Below are 21,652 nucleotides of genomic sequence, written 5' to 3' on the forward strand. Positions count from 1 at the left end.
AACCTTATATGCCCCAGGGCATAACTTATAATCCTTGCCCTGAGAGTTGTGGGGGAGATTCCTCCTCAAAAATATGTTTTCTACCTGGATATCAACTACGCTGAACAAAATGGCTATCTCAAAATTTTTATTGGATGTGTTTGGGGGAAGATGGGTGGGGGGGGGGGGGGCTGGTTGCCCTCCAATCACTTTCGACTACTAAAAGGGCACTAGCCCTTTCAATTTCCAATCGAATGAGCTCTTTTTGAAGTTTCTACGACAACACCTTCTTTAAAAACCTTGCATGCCCCCAGGGCATAACTTAAATCCCTTACCTTGATGGCTCTGGGGGAGTGTGCCCCACAAAAACTTAATCTTTGACCGGAAATCAATTTCGCTGAACAAAGGGGCCATCTAAAAATTTTGAATAGAGGTCTTTGGGGATATGATGGGCGTGGGGGGCTGGTTGACTTCCAATCGCTTTTGACTATTAAAAAGGGCACTAGCCACTCCAATTTTCAATCGAATGTGTTCTTTTCGAAGTTTCTACGACAACTCCTTCGATACGAAGTGCCCGGGTATGGAGAAAAACAAAAAAAACACATTGTGCCCACATCGTTCTTTACTTAGGCAGCGCGAGTGCTGCCTATGATTAACAAAATAGCTAACTCAAAATTTTTATTGGATGCATTTGGAAAAACGGGGGTGGGGGGGGGGTGATAACCCTCCGATATCTTTTGAGGTTTAAAAAGCGAACTAGAACTTTCAATTTCCAATTAAATGAGCCCTCTCTGAAGTTTATACGAGCATTCCTTCCATAAGAATCATATATGCCCCCAGGGCATAATTTATAACCATTGCCTTGAAGACTGTGGGGAGTGTGCCCTGCTCAAAGATATAATTTCCAGAACTTTCAACTACGTTGAACAAAATGGCTATCTCCAAATTTTGATTGGATGTGTTTGAGGAAATGGTGGGCGTGGAAGGGGTGTTAGTTGCCTTCCAATGACTTTCAACTAAGAAAAAGGACACTAGCCATTTAAATTTCCCATTGAATGAGCCCTTTCTGAAGTTTCTACGACCACGCTTTCTATAAAAACCTTACATGCCCCCAGGGCATAACTTACAACCCTTGCCCCGAGGACTGTGGGCGGGTTGTCATCCTCAAACGCCTAATTTCCAGAATTTTCAACTGCGTTGAACAAAATGGCTCTCAAATTTTTGATTGGACGTGTTTGGGGAAAAGGTGGGCGTGAGAGTGGGGTTAGGTGCCCTCCAATCACTTTCGACTATTAAAAAGGGCACTAGCCCTTTGAATTTCCAATCGAGTGAGCACTTTTTGAAGTTTCTACGATAAAGCTTTCTATAATAACCTTATATGCCCCCAGGGCATAACTTACAGCCCTTGCTCTGAGAGCTGTGGAGGGAGTGTCCACCTCAAAAATATAATTTCTATTTGGAAATAAACTACGTAGAAACAAATGGCTATCTCAAAATTTTGATTGGACGTGTTTGGGGAAATTGTGGGAGTAGAAGGGGTGTTAGTTGCCTTCCAATACTTTTGAACCTTAAAAAGGTCACTAGAACTCTTGATTTCCAATCGAATAAGCCCCCTTTGAAGTTTATACAACGATCCCTTCCATATGAAGTGCCTCTGGAAAAAAAACGAAAAATAAATAAATAATAAAATGAAGAGAATTGTACGAAATAAAACTTGCACAAAAATATTATTATTATTAATATTAAACCAGCGTTGCAAGACATGGGTAGTTATTGCCATGTGCTAAAATTAAAGTACCAGTGTCTACTTCTTGGAAGTGTCAAGGCTTTAACACTTCAAACGATTTTTCGGCATATCTTACACTCAAAGTTTAGGCTTACAAAAACATATTGGGGAGGAGTTTTGTTGAATTTTTTCTCATTATTGAGGGAACCGGGAATAGGGCTAAAAATGAATGCCAATAAAAATGAATTTACCAGAATTATTTAAATAGGAAAAAATCACCTCCCTCTTTGTATCGAACGTTCCTGAACGACTCTTCTTTCTTCTTTTCCAGTTTGGTGTTTTTCTATATGAGACCTTCGTGGTTAGCTGCCAAAAAGGCAATATTAGCAGTGAGAGCGTGTTTTTAGTTATTTTTCTTTCACTTCAATGAATTGCCTTGTTTCACCTCACTTCATTTATCAGTCCTGGTTCAACTTCACTGAAGTAAGGATGCTGGAACTGTTTTTTAAAATTTTCATTTTAGTTTTAATGGTTGTATCTCATTGTAAGTCTCTTTTCTTTTATATATTTAAGTTTTGCTGAGGACGGCCCTTGGACATAGGGTCGAAATATCCATTCAAACATAGAATTCCACTGTCTTGCGAAAAGAATTCCCCATTGTTCTTATTGTTATTGATATTTAAGACAGCTTTTCTAATGGATTTTCTAGATCATTACTAATAACAATAATGTATAAGAAAGTAATGTGACGCAACACGTTGGAGGCGTTTAGAATGCTGTTTAAATAGGTTCTGATACTTTCTTCATTAATTTTATCAAGATGGAATAACTTTGATTTAAATTCATTAAACATTGGTATATAAGATGATAACTGAGTTTCATTTACTTACGCCGTTCAACAGCTTCGAATACTTTTTATTGCTCAGCAAACATTGATTATAAATTTTATTTAAACAACTGACAGATTTTTTAATCCTTAAATTTTTTTCGTTTTTTTTTTACAAAAGCAAATTTATTTGCTCAAAGCTAGCAGAGCATAAAATAGAAACAATTTATCTGGCTTTATCTAAACTGTTCTATTATGTTTCTATTTTGACAGACCAAAGTGCGTTGATTTTATTTTTATCTTCTCAAAAGTGGGATAACTTAATCGAATCCGTATCCTTTCCAATATGCTAATTAGCCGGGATATATACATATTAATATGCATAAATATTGCTATGAGGATGCTAAATATTTTTACTTTTTTGAACTACGCCTCATATGTATACGAATGTGTCCATCGTAGCCAGTCCCAAGCCTGAAAAAAGGAGGAGGGTTGGGCAGACGGTTTTCAACCCAGACCCAGCGGGGCCACCCCTGGGAAAAACCAACTGCAACTGCAACGTCAATAATAGCCTTGGATACTTCAACCTCCCTGATGATGACCCCTGCACGCCCCCGGACTCGATTTCTGACTGCAAAAGAAACCACCCAAATAAGATTTTGGAATGTAAGAACGATCAACCAGATTTGAAGAACCCAACAAGTTTTCAAAGAAATGAAACAGTATTGTCCGGATATACTTGTCCTCAGTGAAGTTAGATGGACAGGAAGCGGACTAGAGAAACTTGGCGACAGATACACTTTTGCTTTTAGTGGAGGTTCTGCAACACACCGCGGTGGAGTCAGTGTTTTGATGTCATCTAGCACTTCGAAGGCAATGGCCGTTTATTGGCGGTCCGATATATCTCAAACCACACCAAACTGACCATCATTGAATGCTATTCTCCCACAAATTCTCCGCGAAGCCGACGAAGATGAAAAAGACAAATTCTACGAAATGTTACCAGCGGTTACCAATGATGTGTCGAGACATGATATTCTCTGCGTTGTGGGCGACCTCAATACCAAGCTTGGAGCAGATTGTCAGTATTGCGCAGAAGCCACGGACCCACATAGTATAAGAGTTATCAACGAAAACGGAGCGCTTCTTGTAGACTACGCGCTGAGCAACTACTTAATCATAGGCAGCACATTGTCCGAGAATAAGTCAATTAACAAATGCTTCAGGTTGTCTCCAGATGGTCGGACAAAAAACCCAATCGACCTCTTTCTAATTTCAAGACGTTGGAGAAGCAGTTTATTTGACGTACGTGGTTTTCGAGGAGCTGACGTTAATTCAGACCATATATTGACGATAAACGAAATATAAATCAAGTTGAAAGCTCAATAGAATAAAGTGGCGAGTTCCTATAGGCAGTTTGACACCGATAAACAGAAAAACCGAGACTTACAAAACAATTTCTGTATTTCTCTGAAAAAAATTATTTGAGGCCTTAAATCTAACAGATGAAACTGGCAATCATGGTTCCGAAAATATCTGGTTGATAATCAAGAATACCTACCATGATGCCACCAAGGCAAGTCTTGGATATAAGAAACGAAAAAGGAGGAATGAATATCGGACGGAACCTGGAAATTCATTGAACGGTGCGTCGAAACGAAGAGAGTTCCTGAATACGACAAGGCCTGAAGATAAAGACCGTCTGCAGCTTCGCTATATAGAAGAGGATAAAGCTGTCAAAAAGAGTGCAACAAGAGATAAGCGAACCCAGATAGAAGAGAAAGCGGCACTTACCGAAAATGCTGCGAGGAAAGGTGACTCCAGGATGGTTTACCGACTAGCCAATGTGATACTTGGAAAAAAAATGAACGGCTCATCACTTGTTAAAGGGGAAAAGGGGAACGTAATTTCAGGTTCCAAGAAAGTAGACAAAAGATGGGCATCCCATTTTGAAAATATACTTAATCGGCCCCCAAGCCATGACCGAGAAACTGTACCTGATATCCTGTTTTTACAAATTGACGTAAATGCTGATCCTCCCAGCAATGTAGAGGTAGAAGCACCTGTCAAAACTCTTAAAAATGGCCGTGTATCGGGAGTCGATGGAATAACGGCAGAGATGCTAAAGACATCCCTTCGAGTCTGCTTAAATGCATGAACTGCTCTCCTAGTAGCAGTTTGGGAGTATGAAAAGGTCCCACGTGACTAGACATATTCTAGTCAAACTGTTTAAGATGGGAGATGCTCTTAACTATGACAACTGGAGAGGGATCAACCTGACTTCAGTACCAAGTAAACTCTTGGCCACGATCATATTGCAGTGTTTGAGAGCAGCTCTTGACTCACATCTACGGGAAGAACAACAGGGGTTCCGGCCTGGTGGATCATGTTCTGACCTTATTTTTATCCTCAGACTTATGGTGGAAGAGTCAAGAGAATGAATAAAAAGCTGTATCTGTTCTTCATTGATTTTGAAAAAGCATTCGACTCCATCGATAGCGATGTTTTATGGAAGTTTTTGAAATTTTATGGAGTACCTAATAAACTAGTCCAAATAAAAATAGCCCTCTACGAAGAGAGCGAATGTTGAGTATGAACGGAAAATGGGGAGACACGATTTTTCAAGATCCTCTCTGGGATGAAACAAGGATATGTTTTATTCTCGTTCCTATTCGTCCTAGTATTGGATTATGTCTTACGCCAAGCATCAGGCTCTGATGTAAAAGTCAGTGGCCAGCAGCTCAAAGACTTAGACTTCGCACACGACGTAGTACTTCTAGAAGAAGCGAACGATTGCCACTACTACTTGACACCATAGCGGACAAGGCAAAGAAAGTGGGACTAACAGTAAACGTTGGTAAATCGAAGAGCATGGCCACATCCAACTCACCTTTGATCCTTAAATGCAACAAAAAAACAATCGAATAAGTCCAAAAGTTCAAATATCTTAGAAGTTGGATCGAACATGATGGCGGAAGAGTCAACGAGATAAAAAGGAGAGTTGGAGAAGCAAAATTGGCATTCAAGAAACTTAAACCAGTACGGCGAAGCAAAAAAAAATCTTTGCACCTAAAAGCTCCGTCTGTTGAATAGCAAGATCATTTTCATTCTCCTTTATGCAATTTAATGCTGGAAGGTGAATTTCCAGCTGGAAAACGTATCCTAGCATTTGAAAATGTCTCTCTCAGAAGGATTCTTAACATTTCGTGGCAGGACAGGGTCACGAGCGTACTGGTCCGCAGACGAACAGGTGAAACACCAGTCACTGATCTCCTGAAGCAGAAAAGACGGAACTATCTAGGTCAGGTCCTCCGAATGTCAGGAGGCCGTCTTCCGAATACTGTCTACGAGTGACAACCCAACGTTGAGCGAAAAAGAGGGCGAACGAAACACACCCTCCGACGACAGTACGACCCAGACCTGCGGAGTGATGAAATGTCGTTACAACAACAGTGGGAGGACGTCACGGCTGCTGCTCCGTCCCGAGACGTCTTGTGAGGCTTCGTTGATGCCCAATGTGCCACACCTGGCCATGGAGAAACTAAGGTCTAAGATAAGGTTTCAAACTGCGCCTACTTCCCCTTTCTGGGGGGGGGGGGTATGTAGTCATCGTCTTCATAGACCGACAATCTATATTCTCAGTAGATTTGAGGACAAAGCGAAATAGAATATGCTTACAGAGCCCAATCGGAGCCATGACCACTTAAAAAATCCACTGACTCCATGAAGATTTTTTGTTTTTGGCTCAGGAACCTAATCTGAGGTCATTCTTGTCGGTAGCAATTTGAAAGGAATAAATACACGCTTTCCCATTATTCCAGTGTCCAACTGATGATAACAATAACAGGAAGAATATTTGACTAAATTTTGACTAGGAGGTTATAAGTACTCAAGTTGGATTCAGACTAAAAAATTCTCCGATCATAAAATAAATTCCTTAATCATATTGTTGGCAATTTGTGTAAAAATATTTCGTCGTCGCTAATACAAAAGAACCCATTTTTTTTCTTTCTCGTATGTGTTTAAAAAAGCAAGAAAGTTCCCTCCAGTGCATTTTATCCATATGTCTCATGTTTGCAGAAGCGTGTAGAACGAAATATCAGAAATAACTAATATGCAATATCTCAGTCTGACTAGCTCAGAGAATACCCATAAAAATATTTTTACTTACTATGTACCAAAATATAGCCAGGTTGTTCATGCACACATTCTAATTTTAATGTTTTATTTTTAATCATCAAGGGAAAACTTAATTATTATGATATCTGATTTGAACCCTATACATTTGAAGCATTGTTTCTAGGATCCGATTGTGGATGCAATTCATATCGCTTAATACTTTCATGCCAAATCTTGACGCTCTAGATTCTAATCTTCAGTTCACCTTAGAACTAGAAGATAATCGTAAATAGCCTTTCTGGACGTTTTAATTTTGCAAGAAGTCTCTCAGCCTTGAGTTCTTTATTGACAGAGAACAAAGAAAACTGGGTTTGAAAATTGAAACTTGAAGATTTTAAAACTTCCATTGGTTAAAGTATAGATTAGTTACTTTTCAGAGCGAGATATGCTTAAGCAAAAAGAGAGACAACTTTGAATCACTAATTTTTAAGTTCATTTTCATGGTTTTGTTGGAGTTATTGACAACTCATCCCCAGCCCCTCTAATCTACTCTCTTTAAGCGAGCAACTAGTATGTATTTATGTACATAAAAAGGCAAAAGGAAAAGAATACGGCATTGGATTTTGCAATCCCTACCGACGGTGCTGGTATCCGTTTCATGGTCCCTCAGCCAGAAAGTGCAACAGGAGTCTGGAGGCCCCCTATCCTGTGCTTCCGCACACCCTTCGTGTTTACCTTGCTCAGATTTTCTCCAGGTAACCATTTAGAGTTGGTCAACTCTGGCTGAGCTTAGAGAGCCACGCCACTGACCATCATTTTTTCTCGAAAACGGCTCTGTATTTTTTTTTTTTTTTTAATCGGCACAAGATTTTCTGGCCTGAAAAACGACTTAGATAGGTCACGAGTTTGAGAAAATTCGTTTATAGCCTAAATTGAGGAAAAAACATGATCGCATTTATATTTAATTTTTAGTGAGTGACATCAAATTTATATACATTTAAAGAGCAAAAATTACATCGTTTTTTCCTAGGGATTGTCGTATCGTTTTCGGCATCTATGACGCATGCAAAATTACACAAGATGACAAATGGCTTGCTGATTTGCTACCCTGGAAAGAAGGAACGTGTTACTTAGCGTCTGTGAAAGATAAACAGAAAAGAAGAATTGAATTCTTGCCAGAATTTCTTATTTCAACTGAAATTGCTGATTTGCCACCTTCTGACTTAAAACAAAGAATAACACAATAATTATGCTATTGCATAATTTAGACATTTCAGAAATTACTATATAATGAAGAAACGTGTTATTTTTGCGTGTGTGAAGGATAAACAGGAAGGAGGAGTTTTTACTTCTTTTAAAAATAAATACTCTTGAATGACAAAATTAATTCTTTTGGTTTACTTTCAGGCTGGTACAGCTGGATACGTAGGATTTGGTATTTCCCATGAAGGAAACATGAATAACGCTGATCAGTGTGTTTTTGGAGTTCAGAATGGTTCTCCGTATCTTAATGTAAGTATAACATATGATTTAGTCTGGCCCACAATCAAAGAACGCATCTGATGATTCTACAATTCTATAATAAACAGGGGTAAGATCTAAAAAACAATTTCATTGAAGGTACTTGAAGTACTAATGACACAAAAATAAAAACATTTTTTTACTCCCTATACCCATCCGTTCACACCTAAAAACTGAGATTTTCTATTGGTTGTTTCAAAATTATGAAGTTTTTAGGACAGTACTATATATTCGTCAGCGTTGCCAAGTTGAACCGTGAAAATAAATAAACGTAACTAATAAGTCAGTTTATAATAGAAAATCTACATCTTCTTAAGCTGTTTTGGTGTCGTAAGTTTTTAGCTTATTTTTTCTGACTTTTTTTTTTTGACTTTTCACCCGCGTTTTTTCTTTTTAATTTGACTCCCGTTAAACCGAAAATTGTATAACCTCATACGGAGGTCTTATTCATTAAAAATAGAATTCTTGATTTTTCCACTTTTTAAAGATATACGAATTTATAAGCATCCACTTAACAAATTAAAAAAAAAATCAAGTTTATTTCCTTTTCACTGTACATGGTACTTTAAGAGTCACTGAATGCATTTCGGGTCCTAAATTGCTATTCAACATTGCGTTTACATAATTATGTGTACAGCCGTTGGCAAAGCCAAATAAATAAGTTAATATGCTTTTCGATGAAAATACTAAAATTTTAATAAACAAACTTAAATTAGTATTCCAAGTTCTCAGTATACCTATAATCCTCCGTGATACACTTAAATAACTTAACTGCACGCAAATAAAGATGTATAGCCAACAGTACATATTAACATAGTATATATTAGCGAGCCGCTAGTGACCCCACAGTAAATATTTAACTGGGAATCCCTAAATAGCCCTTGAACGAAAACCTCAAAAATGAGTAAGAAAAACAACATTCACTGATCTACTCATTGTGTGGAAATCCAAAATAGCTTCAGTAAACCATGAACATTTCTTCTTCGTCATCGGGCTATCCCCTGCTTTATTCTGAATCAATGTAAGTCTATTAGTTTGGAGTTTCGATTTTGGGGGGAGGAGGGTTATGAATATCTAATTTCCCATTCCCGATCGGATTGGGGAGGAGTTTTCAGTCAAGCAAACTAGAAATATAGATAGTAAGCAGTTGAAACAAAGGCAAGCCATAAAAAGTATGTGTTCATTTTTATTTAGATTAATTAAAAAAACTTTCCAAAAAATACGTTTTTCAAAGAAAAGTAAAGGCCATTTTAAACTTAAGCTCAGCAGATACAAATACCTTTTAAAATTCAAACTCAAAACGACCAGAAATTACTATTAAAGAATAAATGAAACCCAAAACGAACAGAAATTAAATAAACAATTATAGCAAAAACATTCAACAAGTAATAATATAAATGAATAAATAGATCTTAAAGTGAGCAATCCTTAGATTGAATATGAAAATCAAGCTTAAAACGAAAAAACACATTTTCCTATTGAAGCATAAATGAAACTTAAAACGAACAGAAATTAAATAAACAATCAAGGCAAGCAAGCGTACAATAGATATTAATGTAAACTGATAAATTAAATCTTAAAACGAGTGAAACTTAAATTGAATATCCAAATCAAGCTTTAAACGAACAAAATATCACAAACAAGAGTTTGGGTATGACCTCCTTCTCTCACTGTAAAAGTCTAAAGCCTATTGCGTCATTGGCGCTTTACTGAAAACCAATTTTATGACAAATATCTTCTTTTGTACTTAATATTGAAAAAGAACATTAAAATTGTAGTAACATTTTGAACTGATGAGCTTCCAGCAATTAATATCATTATACATCAAATATTCAGTTTAATTAACTAGTTCTTTTTAAAGTTGTTAATGACGAATATAGTTTCCCTAAAAACAAGTGTTTGGATACTGCCTCCTTTCCTAACTGTAAATAAAAACCAAAAGCCTACTGGTCATTGGTGCTTAACTGAGAACGGATTATATTGCAAATATTTTCTTTTCCAGTTCTTACAGCATTGAAAATAAAAATAAAATTACAGTGAAATAAATTCTTGAACTGATGGATCTTTCAACAATTAATATCATTATACATCAAACATACAATTTGATGTTGTTTATACTTTCCAAAACTGTTCAAGACGCATATAGTTTTCAGTAAAGCGCCAATGACGTAGGTTTTATACTTTTACAGTCAGAGAAGGAGGTCATACCCAACTCTTGTTTGTAGTGATTTTTGTTCGTTTCAAGCTTGATTTGCATATTCAATTTAAATTTTACTCGTTTTAAGATGTATTTATTAATTTAAATGAATATTTATTGTACGCTTGTTTGCATTGATTGTTTATTTACTTTCTGTTCGTTTTAAGTTTCATTTATACTTCAATAGGAAAATAATTTTTTTTTCATTTTAAGGTTGATTTTCACATTCAATTTAAGCATTACTCGCTTACTATTTATTCATTTATATTATTACTTGTTTTATGTTCTTGCTATGATTCCTTATTTAATTTCTGTTCGTTTTGGGCTTCATTTATTCTTTAATAGTAATTTCTGGTCATTTTGAGTTTGAATTTTAAAATAAATTTGTATCTGCTGAGCTTAAGTTTAAAATAGCCTTTAATTTTCTGTGAAAAACTTATTTTTCGGAAATTTTTTTTTTATTAATTTCTGTTCGTTTTTGATCGCAAAAAATTTCAAGTTTTTAAAAATTCCTTTTTCAAAATAAAACTTAAAAAAAAAATATTCATCAAAGTGTCAAAACTGATATCAAAGTAACAATATCAAAGTGAAAAATTGGTTTTGTGTCAACCTCAGACTTTTTATTATCTGATGTTTGAACTATTTTTAACACAATTGCTATCTCAAAATTTTTATCGGATTGGTTTAGGGGAAAAGGGAGTGGAGGGACTAGATTAAGCTTCGGTCTCTTTTGATTCTTTAAAAGTGAGCTAGGACTTTCTGTATTCAATCAAATGAACCCTCTCTGAAGTTTATATGAGCATCCTTTCGGTAAAAACCATATATACCCCCAGAGTTTAAAACTTACAACGCCTGTCCCTGGGCCCTGGGGGGTTGTGCCGACTTTGGAGTTTTAATATCTGATGGTCAAACTATTTTTAAAAAATAAGTTAATTGAACTTTGTATCAAATGGGTTTATAAACCTAATAAGCCCATACGTAGGATGAATAGAAGGTATATGTAGCTCCCTGATCTTTTTTCATTCCGAAAAAATGCACTGCTAATTTAACTCAAGTCGTAGGGAGCCCACTTTGAAGCTTATACGAGTATACCTTCCATAAAAACCATATATGCCCCCAGAGCAATACTTACAACGCCTGCCCCAGGGCCCTGGGGGGGGTGTCGTCACAGGAGTTTTTCTTACCTGCCCTTTGAACTATTTTTAACGAAATGACCATACTTAAAGGAGTTTTTGTTATATGATCTTGAACTATTTTTAACAAAATGGCTAACTCAAATTTTTTATCAGGTGTATTTGGGGAAGAGGGCTTGGGGGGCCAGTTGCCCTCTGATCACTTTTGAATCTTAAAAAGGGCACTAGAACTATCAAATTCCAATCGATTGAGCCCCCTTTGAAGTTTATACGACGACCCCTTCTGTATGAAGTGCATCTGGGAAAAAAATAAATGGAGTGTGGGGGAGGCTAGCTGCCCTCCAATCACTTTTGACTCTTAAAAAGAATTACAACTTTCAATTTCCAATCAAATGATCCCTCAATGAAGTTTATACAAGCATCCCTTCCATAACAACCATATATGCCCCAAGGGCATAAGTTACAACGCCTACCCCCGGGCCCTGGGGGTCTGTGTCGACACCGGAGTTTTTGCTAGCTGAACTTTGAACTATTTTAAACAAAATGCCTTATCTCAAAATTTTTATCTGATTTATTTAGGGCGTGGAGAAGAGGGGGACTAGTTGCCCTCCTATCTCTTTTGACTCTTAAAAACTGAAAAATAACTTCCAATTTCAAAGAAAATAAACCCTCTTCGAAGTTTCTACGAGCATCTCTTCCATAAGAACTATAGATGCCCCTAGAGCTTTACTGATAACGCCTGACTCCGGGCCCTGGCGGGTTCCGCCGACAAAAGAATTTTTCTAATCTGACCTTTGAACTATTTTTAATGAAATGCCTATTATAAAGATTTAATCGGATGGGCTTGAGCAAAAAAGAGTGTGTGTGGGGGGAGGCTAGTTGCCCTCTGATATATTTGGACTCTTAGAAATTGAACTAGAACTTTCAATTTCCAATCAAATGAGCCCCCTCTGAAGTTTATACGAGCATCCCTTTCATAAGAACCATATACGCCCCCAGGAAGACACTTACAACGCATATCCCCCGGTCTCTGGGGGGCGTTTTTGTTATCTAATTTTAGAACAATTTCCAAAACACTGGCTATCTCGAAACTTGTAGCGGACGGGTTTGGGGAAAAAAGAGCGTTGGGGAGCTAGTTTAACTTTCTTGACTCTTAAAAAGTATATAGAACTTTCTTGTTCCAATAAAATGAGCCCCCTATGAAATTTATACGAGCATCCCTTTCATAAGAACTATACTTACCTTTAGGGCATATTTTAGAACGCCTTCCCCTGGGCCCTGGGGGCTTATATTGCCTGAATATTTTCTTATCCCACCTTTGAACTATTTTTAACAAAATTTATATCTTAAGATTTTCATCAGATGGGTTTTCTAAAAGAAGGCGGGGGGGGGGGCTAGCTACCCTTAGATCTATTTTGACCCTTAAAAAGTGAGCTCGAACTTTTAATATCCAATCAAATGAGCCCTCTCTGAAGTTTATACGAGCATCCCTTCCATACGAACAATATATACCCAAGGGCATAACTTACAACGCCCGCCCCCAGGCCCTGCGGAGTTGGGACGGCACCTCTGTTTTTTTTAACTCACTTTCGAGCAATTTTTAACTTATTAGCTATCTCAACATGTTTATTGGATGTATTTGGGGAAAAAGGGGCGTGGGGGGGGCTAATTGCCCTCCAATCTCTTTTTACTCTAAGAAATTGAACTAGAACTTTCAATTTCCAATCATAAGAGCTATCTCTGAATTTTTTACGAGCATTCCTTCAATAAGAACCATATGTTCCCCAAGGGCGTAACTTACAACCTCTACCCGTCGGCCCTGGGGGACTGTTCCCGCTCATGTGTTTTTATTTTATAGTCTTTGAACTATTTTAAAAAAAAGCTATCTCAAATGTCTTATTAGTGGCGGGTGAGGAAAAAAGGGCATTGAGGGAAAAGGGGAGGGGTTAGGTACACACCAAACTATTTTGAAAATTAGAAAGTGAGCAAACACTTAAAATTTGCAGTCAAATGAGCCCTCTCTAAAGTTTATACGAGCATTCCTTCCATAAGAACCATATATGCCCCCGGGGCATAACTTATAACCCTTGTCCCTGAAGACTGTGGGGGGATTGTCCTGCTCAAACATATAATTTCCAGAACTTTCAACTACGCTGAACAAAAAGGCTATATCAAAATTTTGAGTAGATATGTTTGGGGAATGGTGGGCGAGGAAGAGGTTTCAGTTGCCTTAGAATCACTTTCGACTATTAAAAAAAGAACTAGTCATTTAAACTTCCAATAAACTGAGCCCTTTTGTAAGTTTTCACGACAAAGCTTTCCATACAAGACCTTATATCTCCCGGGACATATCTTACAACTCTCGCCTAGCGGGCTGTGGGGGAGTTGTCATCATCAAAGCCCTAATATCCAGAGGTAAAAACTATGCTCCATAAAATGATTGTCTCAAAATTTTGATTGGATGTGTTTGGGGGAAAGGTGGGCGTGAGAGGAGGGTTAGTTGCCCTCCAATCACTTTTGACTACTAAAAAGGGCACTAGCCCTTAGCATTTCCAATCGAATAAGCCTTATTTGCAGTTTCTACGACACCGCCTTCTATAAAAACCTTATATGCCCCCAGGGGATAACTTAAAACCCTTGCCCTTAGGGTTGTGAGGGAGTGTCCTAATCAAAAAAATATTTTCTATGTGGAAAATCAACTATACTGAACAAAATGGCTATATGAAATTTTTGTTTGGAGTTTTTTGGGGGTTTGATGGGCGGGGGGGGCGGGGCTAGTTGCCCTCCAATCACTTTCGACTATTAAAAAGGGCACTAGCCCTTAGAATTTCCAATCGAATGAGCCTTATTTGAAGTTTTTACGATAACGCCTTCTATAAAAACCTTATATGCCCCCAGGGCATAACTTAAAACCCTTGCCCTGTGGGTTGTGGGGGAGTGTCCTCCTCAAAAACAAATTTTCTATGTGGAAAATCAACTACGATGAACAAAATGGATATCTCAAAATTTTGATTGGATGTGTTTGGGGGAATGATGGGCGTGGGGAGGGGCTACTAGCCCTCCAATCACTTTCGACTATTAAAAATGACACTAGTCCTTTGAATTTCCAATCGAATGAGCCTGTTTTGAAGTTTCTAGGACAAAGCTTTCTATAAAAACCTTATATGCCCCCAGGGCATAACTTAAAACCCTTGCCCTGAGGGTTATGGGGGAGTGTCGTCCTCAAAAATATATTTTCTATGTGGAAAATCAACTATGCTGAACAAAATGGCTATTTCAAAATTTTGATTGGATGTGTTTGGGGGAATGATCGGCGCGGAGGGGAGGTGGCTAGTTGCCGTCAAATCACTTTCGACTATTAAAAAGCGCACTAGCCCTTTGAATTTCCAATCGAATGAGCCTGTTTTGAAGTTTCTACGACAACGCTTTCTATAAAAAACCTTATATGCCCCCAGGGCATAACTTAAAACCCTTGCCCTGAGGGTTGTGGGGGAGTGTCCTCCTCAAAAACATATTTTCTATCTAGAAATCGACTACGCTGAACAAAATGGTTATCTCAAAATTTTGATGTGTTTGGGAGAATGATGGGCGTGGGGAGGGGGGCTAGTTGACCTCCAAACACTTTCCCTGTTAAAAAGGGCACTAGAACTTTCGATTTCCAATCAAGGAGCCCCCTTTGAAGTTTCTACGACGACCCCTTCCATATGAAGTGCCTCTGGGAAGAAAATAAAATAATAATAATAATAAAACATTGGAGCCGTATGGCCTTTACTATAGGCAACGCTACAACGTTGCCTCTGATAGACTGCAGGTGAGATGTCTTATCCATTACGATACGATACAAATTTATTATGTCAAATAAAATAAGTTAAATGAGACACAAAATATAATTTAAACATTCACACTTCCTTGCCACTTACTTATTATTAATCAAAAATCTTTTTCCACAAAATCAGTTTTTCAAAAAAAGTAAAGAACTCCATTAAAACAAAAATAAACCAAAAAGAATCAGATAATCTACCCAACATACAACTACCACAAACCAGCATCAATAAATGAATGAAACCCAAAACAAACAGAAATTAAAATAAGTCAAACTCAAAACGAGCAGAAATTAGCCTGAGTAGGGTTCTAAAACCCCATGCTTTCTAAAAGCTGGAGTATAGTTTACACTTCAGTGATAAGAGTTAGACGAATTCTCTGAAAAATATTTGTACTCTGTCAGTCTAATGCACATAATGCTTATATTTGTTCTTCATAATTTCGACTGTTCTGTGATTTTTTGACTTTATAAAAGTGAAAAAATTCAAAAAAAAAATTCAAGAAAGTACAAATTATATTCTGGCTTTTAGAAAGCATAGGGTTAAAAACCTTAAATACCACCTGGGCATAACTTACAACCCTTGTCCCTAATCTCTTGGGTTTGTTTCAACCCAAAAAGCCTTGTTATATGATATTTAGACTATTTTGAATAGAGTGGCTATCTCAAAACTTCTATTAGATACATTTCAGGAAAAAGGTTACGACGTGTTTGTTAAGGGGAGAGAGTAACTGCCTTCTGATCACTTTGACTCTTAAAAAAAGAACTAGAGCGTCTGATTACCAATCCAATGAGCCCCCTTCGAAGTTGATACGACCACACTTTCTATAAAAACCCTATATGTATCCACAACATAACTTACAAACCTTGCCCTTAGGGCTGGGGGGATTTTTTATCCTCAAAGACATAATTTCCAGACCTTTCAAATACATTGAAGAAAATGGCTATCTCAAATTTTAGATTGGAAGTTTTTGGAGAAATGATGGGCATGGGGGGGGGGATTTGTCCTCTGATAACTTTTGGGTAATAAAAAAGGCACTAGTTCTCCCAATTTTCAATCGAAGGAGCCCTTTTGGAACCTTCTATGACAAAACCTTCTATAAATACCTTACATGCCCCAAAGGCATAACTTACGATCCTTGTCCTGAGGACTATGGGGGGGGTTCATCCTCAAAGACATAATTTATAGACCTTTTAATTATGTTGAATACACTGGCCATATCAAAATATTGATCAGAAATGTTTGGGGAAATGATGGGCGTGGGAGGGGGGGGGGGTTCTCCCTCCCATTACTTTCGACTATTAAAAAGGACACTAGCCCTTAGAATTTCCAATCGAATGAGCCTTATTTGAAGTTTTTACGATAACGCCTTCTATAAAAACCTTATATGCCCCCAGGGCATAACTTAAAACCCTTGCCCTGTGGGTTGTGGGGAAGTGTCCTCCTCAAAAACAAATTTTCTATGTGGAAAATCAACTACGGTGAACAAAATGGATATCTCAAAATTTTGATTGGATGTGTTTGGGGGAATGATGGGCGTGGGGAGGGGCTAGTTGCCCTCCAATCAATTTCGACTATTAAAAAGGGCACTAGCCCTTTGAATTTCAAATCGAATGAGCCTGTTTTGAAGTTTCTACGACAAAGCATTCTATAAAAACCTTATATGCCCCCAGGGCATAACTTAAAACCCTTGCCCTGTGGGTGGTGGGGGAGTGTCGTCCTCAAAAATATATTTTCTATGTGGAAAATCAACTATGCTGAACAAAATGGCTATTTCAAAATTTTGATTGGATGTGTTTGGGGGAATGATCGGCGCGGAGGGGAGGTGGCGAGTTGCCGTCAAATCACTTTCGACTATTAAAAAGCGCACTAGCCCTTTGAATTTCCAATGGAATGAGCCTGTTTCGAAGTTTCTAGGACAACGCTTTCTATAAAAACCTTATATGCCCCCAGGGCATAACTTAAAACCCTTGCCCTGAGGGTTGTGGGGCAGTGTCCTCCTCAAAAACATATTTTCTATCTGGAATTCGACTACGCTGAACAAAATGGTTATCTCAAAATTTTGATTGAGTGTGTTTGGGGGAATGATGGGCGTGGGGAGGGGGGGCTAGTTGACCTCCAAACACTTTCCCTGTTAAAAAGGGCACTAGAACTCTCGATTTCCAATCAAGGAGCCCCCTTTGAAGTTTCTACGACGACCCCTTCCATATGAAGTGCCTCTGGGAAAAAAAATAATAATAAACAAATAATAATAATAAAACATTGGAGCCGTATGGCCTTTACTATAGGCAACGCTACAACGTTGCCTCTGATAGACTGCAGGTGAGATGTCTTATCCATTACGATACGATACAAATTTATTATGTCAAATAAAATAAGTTAAATGAGACACAAAATATAATTTAAACATTCACACTTCCTTGCCACTTACTTATTATTAATCAAAAATCTTTTTGCACAAAATAAATTTTTCAAAAAAGTAAAGAGCTCTATTAAACCAAAAATGAACAAAAATAGAATCAAATAATCTACCAAGCACACACCTACGACAAATTAGAATCAATAAATGAATGAAACCCAAAACGAACATAAATTAAAATAAGTCAAACTCAAATTTAGCAGATATTGATCTGAGTAGGATTCTAGACCATATACATTCGAAAAGCATGAATTTCATTTGTACTTTACTGAAAAAAAAGCAAATGAATTTACTGAAAAAAATGTGCATTGTCAGTTTAATATACATATGCTGATTTTTATTCCTTAAAATCTTAATTAATTTGTGATTTCTTAAAGTTATAAAAATGAAAAAATTAAAAAAAAAATTCAAGAAAGTGCAAATTATATTCTGGCTTTTAGAAAGCATAGGGTTAAAAACCTTAAATACCACCTGGGCATAACTTACAACCCTTGCCCCTAATCTCTTCGGTTTGTTTCAACCCAAAAAGCCTTGTTATATGATATTTAGACTATTTTGAATAGAGTGGCTATCTCAAAACTTCTATTAGATACATTTCAGGAAAAAGGTTACGACGTGTTTGTTAAGGGGAGAGAGTAACTGCCTTCTGATCACTTTAACTCTTAAAAAAAGCACTAGAGCGTCTGATTACCAATCCAATGAGCCCCCTTCGAAGTTGATACGACCACACTTTCTATAAAAACCCTATATGTATCCACAACATAACTTACAATCCTTGCCCTTAGGGCTGGGGGGATTTTTTATCCTCAAAGACATAATTTCCAGACCTTTCAAGTACATTGAACAAAATGGTTATCTCAAAATTTTTATTGGAAGTGTTTGGGGAAATGATGGGCGTAGGGGGGGGGATTTGTCCTCTGATAACTTTTGGGTAATAAAAAAGGCACTAGTTCTCCCAATTTTCAATCGAAGGAGCCCTTTTGGAACCTTCTATGACAAAACCTTCTATAAATACCTTACATGCCCCAAAGGCATAACTTACGATCCTTGTCCTGAGGACTATGGGGGGGGGGGGTTCATCCTCAAAGACATAATTTATAGACCTTTCAACTATGTTGAATACACTGGCCATATCAAAATATTGATCAGAAATGTTTGGGGAAATGATGGGCGTGGGAGGGGGGGTTCTCCCTCCCATTACTTTCGACTATTAAAAAGGACAATAGCCCTCTCAATTTCCAATCGAATGCAACCATTTTCCCCAGAGAGCTTTGGGTAAGTTTTGAGTTCCTTTTCTTTTTTCCCAAGGCCCACTACCTTGCCAGTAGCTCATAAAAAGTTAGAACAGTTAGAAAAGTCGTTTTAAATTTGCAAGAAATTTTTGATAGTGTAATTAGTAATGAAAATGATTGTTCTTTTCAGTGAAATTGAACTTCCTCGAAATAAATATATTCAGTTAATGAGTATTCCCCAGGGATGCTCCGAATCTCATCTCAGTATAGTTCAGCTCAACTGCCAAGGATTATGTTCGTCACTGAGAGACGTAATGACCATGTGCCGACAAATACGACCTGAAGTTCTTGGACTGTGTGAACCATTAATGTCGAGGCAGACTGACATCCTGGTAGATATACCAGGGTATACATCTAATTTTGTACATAGAAAAGAGTCAGCACGAGGAGGATTGGCAATCATAGGCAGCGCGATAGCGCTGCCTAAGAAAAGAACGATGTGGGCACAATGTATTATTATTTTCTTCTTCTTCTTTCTCCATACCCGGGCTGTTAAAAAGTGGCTAGTGCCCTTTTTAACAGTCGAAAGTGATTGGAGGGCAACTAGCCCACCCCCACGCCCATCATCCCCCCACTACCACAAATAAGCATCGATAAATAGATGAAGCCCAAAACGAACAGAAATTACAATAAATAACTGAGTCAAACTCAAAACAAGCAGAAATTAACATAAGTTGGGCTCAAAACCCCTATGCCTTCCCAAGGCCATAACATAATTTGCACTTTACTGAAAAAAATACAAATGAATGTACATTGTAAGTTTAATATACATACACTGATATTTAGTAATCAAAAAGTTAATATTATTTGATTTATTAAGGTTTATGTCCACTCTGAAAAACGCAGTTTTACGACGATCTTTCAGTTGTATCTTGCACAAAAAGAACAAAATGCTTATATCATTGGATTCATTAGTTGCAGATCTATCCATTCACCGAGCCAGAATTATGATATTACTTAGAATTGTTTTTTGGGAACATTCTAAACTTACTCAAAAAATAGGGAAACTGCCCTTTTTTCAACGATTTTTAATCAATTTCCAATGCATTTTTAATCTAAGAAACCTTCTACACCAAATTTCAAAAATATAATTCGGCAGATGGATAGAATTGAATGTCATTTATGGAATGATATCAAAATTGTCTTTTTTCTTTGATATACAAAAATCGTAGGAAAGCAGAAAAATAATATCCTAAAAATTACATTGTGAACATAATCCTTAAAGTTATAAAAGTAAAAACAATTATATTTTTTTAGTACAGTGCAAAAGGGCACTATCCCTTTGAATTTCCAATCGTATGAGCCCTTTTTGAAGTGTCTACGAAAACACTTTCTATAAAAACCTTATATGCCCCACGGGCATGACTTACAACCCTTGCCCTGAGGGGTTTGGGTGGTTGTCATCCTCAAAGACCTAATTTCCAGAACTTTTAACTACTTTGAAAAAAAAATGGCTATCTCAAAATTGTGATTGTATCTGTTTGGGGAAACGGTGGGGGTGAGAGGGGGGTTAGGTGCCCCCCAATTACTTTCGACTATTAAAAAGGGGACTAGCCACTTCAATTTCCAATCGAATGAGCCCTTTTTTAAGTCGCTACGAAAAGGCATTCTTCAAAAAGCTTATAAAGCTTATATAAGGGCTCAAAAAACCCTTGCCCTAAGGGGTTTGGGGGGTTTCTCATTCTCAAAATCATAATTTCCAGAACTTTCAACTATGTTGAAGAGAATACCTGGCCCAAAATTTTAATTGGATGTGTTATAGGAAATTGTGGGCGTGAGAGGGGAGTTAGTTGCTCTCCAATCACTTTCGATTATTAAAAAGGGCACTAGCCTTTTGAATTTCCAATCGTATGAACCCTTTTTGAAGTTTCTACGAAAACACTTTACATAAAAACCTTATATGCCCCAGGGCATAACTTAAAACCCTTACACTAGGGGTTTTGGTGGGTTGTCGTCCTAAAAGACCTAATTTCCAGAACTTTTAACTTCATTGAAAAAAATGGTCATCTCAAAATTGGGATTGTATGGGTTTTGGGAAACGGTGGGCGTGAGAGGGGGGTAGTTGCCCTCCAATTACTTTCGACTATTAAAAAGGGGAGTAGCCATTTCAATTTCCAATCGAATGAGCCCTTTTTGAAGTATCTACGACAAAACTTTCTATAAAAACCTTATAGAGCGTGAGAGGGGGGGGGGGGGTTGTCATCCACTAAGACCTAAGTTCCAGAACTTTCAACTATATTGAACAAAATGGCTATCTCAAAATTTTGGTTGCATGTGTTTGGGGAAATGGTGGGTTGTCTATCAGAAATTTTTGATTGAATGTGTTAGGTAAAATAGTGGGCGTGAGAGGGGGGTTAGTTGCCTCCAATCACTTTCAACTATTTAAAAGGCCACTAGCCATTTGAATTTCCAATCGAATGATCCCTTTTTGAAATTTCTACGAAAACACTTTCAATAAAAACCTTATATTGTCCCACGGGCATAACATACAGCCCTTGCCCTGAAGGGTTTGAGGGTTTGTCGTCCTCAAAGACTTAATTTCGAGAATTTTCAACTACGTTGAAAAAAATGGCTATCTCAAAATTGTGATTGTATGTGTTTGGGGAAACGGTGGGCGTG

General features: G+C 37.5%; 1 protein-coding gene and 1 long non-coding RNA gene across 2 annotated transcripts in view; one reads left to right on the forward strand and one right to left on the reverse strand.

Moving 5' to 3' along the window:
* Window positions 1-21,652, forward strand: part of LOC148955819 (DBH-like monooxygenase protein 1 homolog) — a 96,147-nt gene that overhangs the window by 60,193 nt on the left and 14,302 nt on the right. Inside the window, exon 3 of the mRNA XM_089108364.1 lies at window positions 8,058-8,162. Within this exon, the coding sequence (XP_088964490.1) occupies window positions 8,058-8,162 (105 nt within the window). The remainder of the gene's footprint in view (window positions 1-8,057; window positions 8,163-21,652) is intronic.
* LOC148955821 (uncharacterized) overlaps window positions 7,599-21,652 on the reverse strand; it is a 60,504-nt gene continuing 46,450 nt past the window's right edge. The window contains exon 3 of the long non-coding RNA XR_016143745.1: window positions 7,599-7,758. This is a non-coding gene — a long non-coding RNA (uncharacterized LOC148955821). The remainder of the gene's footprint in view (window positions 7,759-21,652) is intronic.

The sequence above is a fragment of the Artemia sp. Qi Xiang Cuo genome, chromosome 2 (genome assembly GCF_049724085.1).
Source record: "Artemia sp. Qi Xiang Cuo chromosome 2, ASM4972408v1, whole genome shotgun sequence".
Taxonomy (NCBI): Eukaryota; Metazoa; Arthropoda; class Branchiopoda; order Anostraca; family Artemiidae; genus Artemia; species Artemia sp. Qi Xiang Cuo.